Source organism: Myxocyprinus asiaticus, chromosome 23 (assembly GCF_019703515.2).
Source record: "Myxocyprinus asiaticus isolate MX2 ecotype Aquarium Trade chromosome 23, UBuf_Myxa_2, whole genome shotgun sequence".
Lineage (NCBI taxonomy): Eukaryota > Metazoa > Chordata > Actinopteri > Cypriniformes > Catostomidae > Myxocyprinus > Myxocyprinus asiaticus.
Window position 1 is genome coordinate 28949822 of NC_059366.1, and position 10697 is coordinate 28960518.

General features: G+C 37.6%; 1 protein-coding gene across 1 annotated transcript; it reads right to left on the reverse strand.

The window, feature by feature from the left end:
- Positions 1–1801: 1801 nt before the first annotated feature.
- Positions 1802–5732, reverse strand: LOC127414244 (BLOC-2 complex member HPS6-like). The gene is made up of 3 exons (XM_051652131.1): positions 4975–5732; positions 4560–4657; positions 1802–4450 (listed from the first exon to the last, which is right to left on the reverse strand). The coding sequence occupies exons 1-3, from the start codon at positions 5490–5492 to the stop codon at positions 2937–2939; spliced, it is 2130 nt and encodes a 709-aa protein (XP_051508091.1). The 5' UTR covers positions 5493–5732; the 3' UTR covers positions 1802–2936.
- Between the last annotated feature and the right edge of the window lie 4965 nt (positions 5733–10697).

Sequence of the window (10697 nt, forward strand, 5' to 3'; positions counted from 1 at the left end):
CTGATCATGTGAAATTGGCTTTGATTTGAATTTCTGCAACAATGTTTTGTATCCTACCTGACAAATAAATAGTTATTATTTGATTTATTCTGAATTCCTCTGAAATCATTACTGGAGCTTTAATATAGGAGGAAGCCATTTAAAGACTCTCAGTTTGAATTTAAACCACTCAGGACAACCAGGTAGGACAACCACTTAGGACAGCCAGGTAGTATTTGAATTTCAATAGACCAGGGTAGACCATACTGGAGCTTTAATATAGGAGGAATCACTCAGGACAACCGGGTAGGAGAAAGCCATTTAAAGACTCTGTCATTGCTCACCGCCCGTCTTAGCAAGTTGTATGTACGTGACTAAGCGGCAATATCGTCTGGTTATGAGAAAAGCCAAACCATACGATATTAGTTAATCCTACAACCACTGACTAAACGGAACTGGCTATCCATTTTCGGGAGGTTTATGTAATTTAATAACGGCCGGCGTAAGTCTCCAAAGATCAAAAGGACAATGAATAGAAGAGGATTTAGAGTAATCAATAACCTAAAAATGTTAAATTAAAAGAATGATCAGAAATTAATTAGAGCTTAAATATAAATTAGATTAAATTAGAGGTCAATTTAAAATTGGAGTCAGATTAATATAAAATTGGAGTCAGATAAAATGAATAACGGAATTAAATGTGTGAATTAACAATAATTGATTTACTTCAGCGCTCAGAAAAGACAGAACAACGCAGAGACCTTCAAGGGCAATTTATTGAAGTTCCACTCCGGAACGGATATGAAAATTATTATCCATAGATTCCCTTTTTCTTTTTTACATACCGCTCGAGTAAGTGTTCTTTATTCTTCATGTTTAGTGTACTGTGATTCAAACTATGGACAAATTAGCTTCTACTCGCTTGTTTCACATTCATCTGTATTTGCACAATGGCTCCAGCCTTGTCCTAATGTAATCCAAGTCCCCGCCCAAAAAATTTTTCTCGTTCGAAACGCTGTTTCATTTGGAAATACGTCACAATACAGTAACGAAGTCGGTCATAACTTCCGTTTTATGGCGACTTTAAGCAAATAGTATTGAGCTGGTCATGTGATTTCTAACATGGCCGCCCCCATGAGAGGACCCTCTCCATGTAGAATAAAACAGCTTTTACAATGTTACTGATATGACTGGAGTCTTCATCTCATGGGAGTCATCATGATCATATACATATGTTTCAAAATAGCAATACATTTCTTTAGGAGTATTTTTTTAATAAGGAAAAAATACGGAGGGCACCTTTAAAGGGTTTCAGGTTTCCAAATGCAATTTAACTGTGCTGAGTTGATTCAGGACAACACAAGCCCTGCAATGCATTTCAGTTTGAAGCTGTAATTCATTGCATAATAGAATTTAGTTCAATTCAATTAAAAGCAGTACTGTGTGAATGCTGCTGCTTAGCCCTGCAGGAATATTTCTGAATAATACTGTGACTGCTATGTTGCTTGGAACTGCACCCAAGACTTTCACTCACTGTTGCACTTGTGTATATGGTTGAGCAACAATAAAGTGATTTCATTTTGAAAACAATGGGTGGGGCTGTACAGGCTTCATATGAAGCTTTGCACTGGAAACACACTGCCTATCTGAATTCCCCTCTCTGACCACAAACCAGAAGTTATTTGTATACTAATGACCCTCGATGTCTGTGAGGGAACTTGCAAAAACTTTCATGACAGAAATGGCTCACTTTTGTAAAAGATATCACATTTAAAAGTTGGATTGAGTTGAAGACATGAAAAAAATCTTGTAGGCGACTGAGTAGCTGCAATAAATTAAGTCACATTTAATTGTGTTCTACAATGTTAAAATCCCTGTAATAGCTCTATACAAAGTCAAAGACATGCCGATACAAGAGCAATCTTCAGACACATTCGTAAGGCATTTAGCATGATTATCATTGAATTACCAAGTCTAAACAGTTTGATGCATCAGCATGCACATTACGTGATATATTGCTGTACATTTACTCCTCACCTCATTAATACAAATCTTAGCTGTGATATGTCTTCCAGACGTGATTGTCTTAAAATAATTACACCAGCATATGATGTCAAACTGTACTGTAGTGTCAACGAAACAACAACAACAAAAAAGACATCATGGTGCTAAGGGCTTATAAATAAATTATCTAGAGCATGAAATTATGATAAGGACAGTTTGCTTTTAATGCTTAGTCATCTCTGACCTTGCAATAGAAACAGGGTGACAGCATGCCTGCATGTGATGGTTCATTAAAAGGACATATCTGAAGGTTAAAAAAAAAAAAGAGAAATAGGAATACTGTTAAAAACAGACCAGTCCATAAGCCAAACACATGATGAAATGCGGTAAACCAAATAAACATTAAAACAACATATATTAGTCTGTATCAGTAGTAATTCAAGCAGTAATTAAACAGCTGTACATTCCAGTTAGTACTTCACAATTTTAATTGTTAAAGGGATAGTTCATCCAAAAATAAAAGTTGTCATTATTTTCTCACCCTCATATTTTTCCAACTCATATGACTTTCTTTTTTCCATGGAACACAAAAGGAGATTTTAGGCAGTATGTTAGCCTAAGTCACCATTCACTTTCATTGAATCTTTTTTTTTTTCATTCAATGAAAGTGCATCCTGTGCCTAACATTCTGCCTAAAATATTTTGTGTTCCATGGAAGAAAGAAAGTCAAAAAGGTTTCGAATGATATTAGAGTGAGTAAATAATGAAAAATAAATTTTTCATTTTTGGGTGAACTTTTTCCCTTTAATGAAATATCGCCTGATTCAGAAAAGCCCCATTATGCTCTTCAGACCATGCATAGTAAATAATACTTCTTAAGACCAGGAAATCAGTATTGAATAGAAGTCATCTCTCTATAGGAAGGGTAGCCATATGATTTGTGAGTGGGAAAGTCAAACAGGACTGGCCTGAGATGTAACCTGAGGACCAGGGAAAGTTCTCTGCTTAGGTTCCTGAAGCTCAGTGTCCATCTCAGCACCAGCTCTGGACAATCCCTTTGCCCAGCGTGGAGGAGTAGGTGGAGGTATCGTGGAGGGTGACTGAAGGATATCTGCATACCTCTGGCTAGGTTTAGTCTCCCTTTGGAGAACTTTCCTCAGTAGTGGTTTCAGAAGGCCAATTGTGACCTGGCTGCCATGATCCTCAAATGGTCCCGAGTTCTGCGTGGATAGAGGCAGGTTTGTCAATACTATATTAAGTATGCTAGAGACAGTCATGTCCTCTGGGCACAGGGTCCACAACAGGTCCAAGTATGGGTCCAGATCCCTATGTTGGGCCACTTTACACAGCAGAGTGCTGAATATCTCTTTATTTAGAAGTGGGCTTTGCCGGCAAAACCTCTCAGCTACTTGGGTGACCTGCTCCCACTGGCCCTGTTTCATGAGAATCTGCAAAGCCTGCATTACTGCTTTAGGCCTCTGACTGCACAATAGCAACTCCACTTGAAGGTGTTGGTTGGCTCCTTTGCATGGGAGCACTGTCAAGGCCCGTTTATAAAGTGGCAAGCTCTCAGAGCTCTCCTTTACGCCGTAACTCCACGAAGAGGTAGAGGACGTGCCTGCCTGCTGTTGTGCCAGCTCTAGAAACCTGGGGAGCCAGCTGGGCTGGAATTTGAAGATAGAGTGGCACAACAGCTCAAAGACAGGTAGTGCAACATTCACTGTAGTGTGTTTCTGTTGACCATTGCAGTGTGCAAAGTTTGCTGTCGGTTGGACAGGGCTGAGAATGATTTTCCATAACTCAGCAGGGGCCTTGGAAGATAACAAACCCTCACTGTCGCACCTCAGATGTAGGACAGCCTGCATGGCATGCCAGGATTCAGCAGGAAAGAGATGGAAGATGCTGTTCAGGTATTGAAGGTTTTCCTTCTCTATTTCAGAGCTGAGCAGCCTGCATACTTCCTGCTGCACCAGACTTTCACAGTAGCTTCCCAGATCCTTGTCAGAGGCCTTCACCATTGCTGTTTTAACATCCTCTAGCAAAACGAGACTTCTAAGCTCGGATTCGAGAGAATGGATCAACCTTTCTTGACCTGAGGAATTTTTCTCAGCACTTTTGGTCCTCTGGTTGCTGAGGTAGTCCCTGAGGATGGCTGCAAGTGAAATTGGGGCTTGAAACATCCCTCCTCTTTTGAGCTTCTCCATTGTGAGCTGTGTGCTACTAATACTTCTTTGCTGATAATATTTACACGCCTCCTCAAACACAGCTTCAACCAAGATTGCACTTGAGTCAATGGCCTCTGAACATGTCGGCGAAGGCTTCAGTTTAGCATCCAGTTCTTTTTGCGTAACCACAAATACCCCCGTCTCTGACAACATTTGCGGAGAGTGACTGTCCAAAGAGTTCACAAAGAGAAGGCCCTCCCTTTTCAGATTTATTCTCCCCAATTCCAAGCCACATTTAGTATCTATTAAGAAAAAAATCCTGCCTATTGTTAGTGCCAGGGTTTCATTGTATATATTTAGGCTATTTAGTGTCCCACCTGCACTAAGGCAATTGTCAGGTAATTTGTATACCTTCTGTAGACTGCCGTCCCTCTTCAAAACGCACACCCATCCACTGCTGAGGAGAAGCAGGAGATCTCCAAATCCAGTAGGTGAGAATCCACATATATCTGGAGGATTTATAGAGGAGATAAAGCCAATGCAGTCTGTAACAAATCTCTTAAAGTCAGATTCCTTGTTTGAGCTTTTCATAAGAAGTGTCCCACTACAGGCACTGTGCATTTTAAAAGTATCATGTTCAGGTGACCATGCTAGAAACACTTTGGAAACTTCCATAAGAGAGGTTTCCCTTATGTCTGGCAGCATGTATGCCAAATCCCCTGAACTGATGACCATGTATCTAGGATTATTGTGCAATGCAATTTTCACACTGCCCAAACTGACACACCCCTCATTGATTTCTATAGTCCTTTTGCATATGCAGTACCTGAAGTTGCTGCACACATTACCAGAGCTCTCAGATGGGGGTCTTTCTTCACACCATATAATGAACTTTTGACACATGCACACAGATATCACTTTTGCTCTGGGGCTGTTACACAGATCCACAGTGTGTAGTAAATGCCAGCCTGATTTGCACTCCAGGAATTTCCAGAATTCCACTTTTCCATTCTCAAAAATCACTCCCAGCACTGAGGGCCCGTCTTCCGCATTGCTTTGGGCAATATAAATCACATCCAATATAGGCACATTCCGTGTTAACGCTAAAGCAGCATGTTTCTGTGACTGCATGAGATGGGGTCTCAGATATCTGTCATATGTCAGGAGAGCACTGTTGGGCTGACGCACAATAACATGAATGTGACGTCCATCTGGACTCACGCGAACATCAGAAAGGCGGTTTTGAGAGATGTTGGAATACGCCTGTTTTAAAAACTCTTTTAAATCCTTTCCTCCAGTGAAATCGCCGAAATCGGTGACTTGTTCCAGCGCAAATCGCGTCATGTTTGCCGAAATAAAGGCCGACGTGGAATAGGAAGCCTAACATGCGCGTGAAACGATCAACACTTTCACTTTGGACCAGCGGTCATCCATGACCTTCTCAAAACAATTCCGACGCTCATCTCACTTATTAACTCCACGGTTGCGAATGTCAACCCTATAGTATAAGAATTATATGAAATACACTTAACTCTCTCCTGTGCTGTCTCTTTCTCTCACTCCTAACATCACGAGTTTGTTAATTTCCGGACACGGAATGGCTGTGCGTCAAAACCTACTAACCGCCTTCCTAGAAAGCACTTTTGTTGCGACAATGGTACCCTGAAATGATGTCTAGGCAGAAGGCTCTGTAAGTTTTGAAACGCAGTGCATGCGACGTTTTTAGATTTTTATTTTGCAGAAGGGAGGAGTAACCATGACCCTACTCTATCGCATAATCTCCATCAGAAAATATTTGCATGAGAAGTCCTATAGCTCACTGTTTCTTGAGATAAGGGACAAAACATTTCCTAAATACAAAAGTCCTATTTATGTTAAAAATCAAGACATTTATAATAATAAAAATACTGAAAAAGTTAAATCTAAAGGAAATGTGTATACTCATTTATTACTTATGTTTTAAAATAATTTCATTATAATATTTTAAAATGCATGCTCTATACTTGGTAGCACATGTACTGTAAATGAACCTGTCCTCAGCAAGAGGTCACAATGTTAAACTGCAAAACAAATTTTTAAAAATGCAACAAATTCATAAATATGAATATCAAATGAAAGTTAGGGATCTGTAAGATATCAAACAATACATAAAGTAAAATTATATTAAAAAAAATTCCCATAAAAAACTGCCTATCAAAGTTGTGTCCTCACTTTGCGTCAACTCTATCAGATTTTTTTAATAATCCTGAATAAATCAGACAATGACATGGTCAGCTATAACTCTGAGTACCCCTTTCTCAATTCCTGCTCATGGTGGATGCAACAGTAGGACACGTGGTCTGGTCATTTTTATATTTTTATATATCTCAAACAAACAATCTTTAAGTCTTTGCTGTCACAGATTCTTTAATCTTCTGCATGTCAACACCGTCATCCCATTGTGATAATTTCTGTTAAGAATTGTGGAATAATTTTGGCATTTTAGTTTAGGTTATAGATGCTGCTTCAACTGAGGAAAAACACAAAATGGCTCCAGTGTACAACACATATTTAAGATGGAAAAATATTCAGTTTTGTCAACTCCATCAGAATTTTCAGAATAGTGTGAAAACAGAAAATAAATAAATAAATAAATAAATAAATTCTGGAATGTATTTGATCACTTAACTCCTTTTCTGAACACCCTTATTAGATAATTAAAGACTTTACACTCTTGTAGGATGGATCAAATTAAAACGGCATGCTTTAAGTGTGACTGACGGAGTTGACAGAAATTACAGTAAGATTAAGTTATAAAGTGAATAAATGACAATTTTTGGAAAAAAGCGTTTTAATAAATCCTGTTCCCTCACATGGTTTATTAGCTGAAATTTTTGTCTACAAATATATACATTTCAAATGAATATATTATTAAAAAATAAAAACTCAGATTTGAAACATGTTTTGTCCCTTATCTCCAGTGGCGATTTTAGGGGGTGGCCTGTGGTGGCCTGGGCCACCCCTGAAATCTCATTGGCCACCCTGTGGCCACCCCAGAACTGATTGGTAGTTCATCATGTTCATCAACACAAGAACGAAGAACCAATAGAAACACCTGTCAATCAAAGATGACATCTCAGGTCATTTGTTGATTTAGAGCCACACTGACCCAGGGTCAGTTTTATATTTCTGACCAATATAGTAGTGGTGGGACTGAAGCTGTGTGAGCTGATCTTTGATCAGTGGGGGGAGGGGCAGGCCACGGGTGGCCAGGCAGGTGTCGCAGGTCGCGGGCAGCGGGCGCCAGGTGTAGAGTATAATGGTCGGTCAGAAGCACGAAACTGACACGAGCTAGCATCTACCTCCAACTTCCAATGAGTTGACGACGTCGATTTGTGGTCAAAAAGAAAGCTGTTATTTTAGAGGTATGTTCATCTAATCTATCGTTTAATTTATCCCGAATTTCCATGTGAATGTGAAAACATTTTTTCATTGTTACAGTAGCTAGGTTAAAGAGTAAGCTAGACTGTACACCACATTCAGCATGTTATCTTTATATTGACATGAAATATGAAATGCCATGTTTTCTGATTTAATGACGGAGGTGTGTAAAGCGTTTTACAGATGTATATGTTCAATAGCTAAAGTTATATATATGGCTAACCTGTGTGTGAAATGGAAGGGTTTGTGCTGTGACTGTACTTTAAGTCTTTACATGAGTTATTTATGAGCTCTTTATGTGTATTATTGGTCAGTCAGACCAATAAAATCTTCAAAGTTTTTATACCTTATTTGACATTTTAAATATACAGAGGCAGGGCAAATTGCACTTAGATGCCGCAAATGATTTGACTAACTATTTTATTTGGTAATATTCAAAGTAATTGAAGCTATCAGAACATGTGGAAAATAAACCTGAGTAGACACTGTAAATAGAGTTTTGTTTTTTTACTGTATTCAGAGCTCAATCTGCAATTTTGGGGTTTCCAGACAGACACCTATAAGCCCTCGTAGCCAGTTTCACACACTGATTTGTACCCAATTTAACAGTATTTCTGCTGGACAGTGCAGTTATAGCTAATAAATGAATGAATAATTGATTGAATGATTGATTGAATTGCGCCTCAATCAGTTATCACCTGTACTTGTATCTTTTTATGATTATACACTATACCTGATGTTATACACAGATTAATTCTCTACAATGAGAATAGCTCTTAAAAATGTGGAACTGACTTTTCCTAAACAATTACTGATTTAAAAATAGATGTTATGTTAAAATAACCAGAGATTCCCAGAAACTGTAATAGGTTGAAATAGAACAGGAATAGAAAACTGTCAAATGTCAAAACAACAGTCTGATATTGAATACAAACAATTCAGTGAATGCTAACATGAGTTTAAGAATTCATTTATTCTACATGTGTAGATGTTGAAGCAAAGCAATGCGATATTTACACATTTTGATCATGTGCCATTCATAAAGGTTCTCCCGGTATCGCCACCCCACACTAGGTCTGTGTCCCATCTTGGCCACCCCAGTAAAAATGTCCTGGATACGCCACTGCTTATTTCAAGAATCAGTGAGCTATTTATCTGTTTTCCACGTTTTGTCTGCACAAATATTATATTCTTGTGCTGGAAAGTTATATTTGATTAATTTTAATCGATGAATATATAAAACACATAGTCAAAACATTGTGTCAGTTGCACTTTTGATATGGTAAAATACAAGTATTATGTGTATAATACAATCAGAATCAGAATGAGCTTTATTGCCAAGTGTGCTCATGTACGTACATGTGCAAATGGTAATGTATGTGCAAGGTAGGGGTATGTACAGTCATTGAATTAAATATGAGTGAATTTACATATGTACATGACATATTTATACATTATTGCATTATTGTATTGGAAGCCCAGGAGTGCTATTTACAAAAGAATGAAGGAATAAATGATCAGTCTATTAATTTGAAAATAGCAATACAACAGCACATTAATAAGTAATTTTTAAATGCACCTTTTAAATTGTGTTTTAAAAAGCATTTGGTAATTGCTTTTCTTCATCCATTTGCCAGTTGCTTTTCTTTGTTGTTTGACTTTACCTTTTCTTTTACCATTTGTCAAACCATACCTGCTGAAGCCCAGCAGTGCTAATTAAATAAGAATGAAGGAATAAAATATCTATTAATTTGAAAATAAAAACTTGAATAAATAAGGCAATTTATAAACAGACAAATAAAAAGACACGTTTAAATGTGTTTATTTAATTCATGTTTAAAAATGTCATTTAACAATAAAATTGTGCATTAATAAATCCTATTTATTTCATGTTTAAATTGTCATTAAATACACAGCGAATTTTAAAGCATCATTTGCACAGGCTGTGTCTCGTTTGGAAGGACGCGTCCTCCTCCGGAGTTGAAATCAAAGTATTTTGATTACTGAAGAGATTGCTTTGCATTTTATTGTCATTTGTTTCATTTAATATTTAGTCCTTTCAGATGGAAAACATTCATACATGTAAATGATGCGATCCAAAGTGCATTTGAACAGCGGTGAAACACCTTCTCATGATATGTTACATTCATACGAGCAGACAGAGAAGTACGTTTGAAGTAAGTTTGGAGCAGCAGAAATAGAAATAAACCTTGTGTAAATTGTCAGCTTTACACTAAGCTAAAATGCTATTTCTAGCCATTTTACATGCACATGTTACCAGACATGATCATATTTTTTTATCAAGAAAATTCATGTTAGATCATAATTAATTTTTTTCTAGTAAGAACTTTGATATTAGGGCAAAAATTATATTCTTGATAATTCATTTTTGTATTGTTTTCCTGTAAAAATATCTAAAAAAAATAAATAAAAAAAAAGTCGAAACAAGTGAAAAAATCTACCAGTGCTGAAGAAGTAATCCAAAGTATTTAGAATATGTTACTGACCTTGAGTAATCTAACAGAATACGTTACAAATTAGATTTTACAGCATGTATTCTGTAATCTGTAGTGGAATACATTTCAAAAGTAACCCTCCCAACCTATACAGCTGATCATGGTTATCTTAGGTTTGTTGTAAGAATACATTGTGAACACCTATAATCATAACCATATAGAACCTTTAAGGCTGAACAGCCTGTCAGGGCACCTTTCTCTCATCGCGATTTTGTGAGCCAGGGTGTGGGGCTGCATAAATCGGTGCAACTTTCTCCCATCGCAATATTGCAAGCTCTGTGCAGGGCGGCTGGGCAGGTACCCTGTCGTGCCGCCCCAGAGAGCGTTTCCGCCCTAGGCGCCTAACCTATTTTGCTTATGCCAGGATCCACTACTGACACTGGTCACATACACACATGATCTAACTGCATTTTTTAATAAACCAACTTGTTAAAAAGAAGTATTTCGGCAAGATTGGTTGGTATAGTTTGTGAAGTATTGACTGATGTCTCGTTACCCTTTGATTAGCAGCATTTTTTAATCAATATTAATATTTAGCTTAAAATGTATATATACTTAGCATTTTATAAGGCAAAGTGAATGTTTTAGGTGTTGTGGCAGGTCACCATTTGTA

Bases quoted from the DNA above. Each gene is read 5' to 3' on its own strand.
- LOC127414244 (XM_051652131.1), bottom strand. From the start codon at position 5,492: ATGACGCGATTTGCGCTGGAACAAGTCACCGATTTCGGCGATTTCACT. The intron at 4,658-4,974 runs GTACTGCATATG...TAAATCCTCCAG, and splicing joins AATGTGTGCAGCAACTTCAG to ATATATGTGGATTCTCACCT. The intron at 4,451-4,559 runs GTATACAAATTA...TTTTCTTAATAG, and splicing joins GGGACGGCAGTCTACAGAAG to ATACTAAATGTGGCTTGGAA.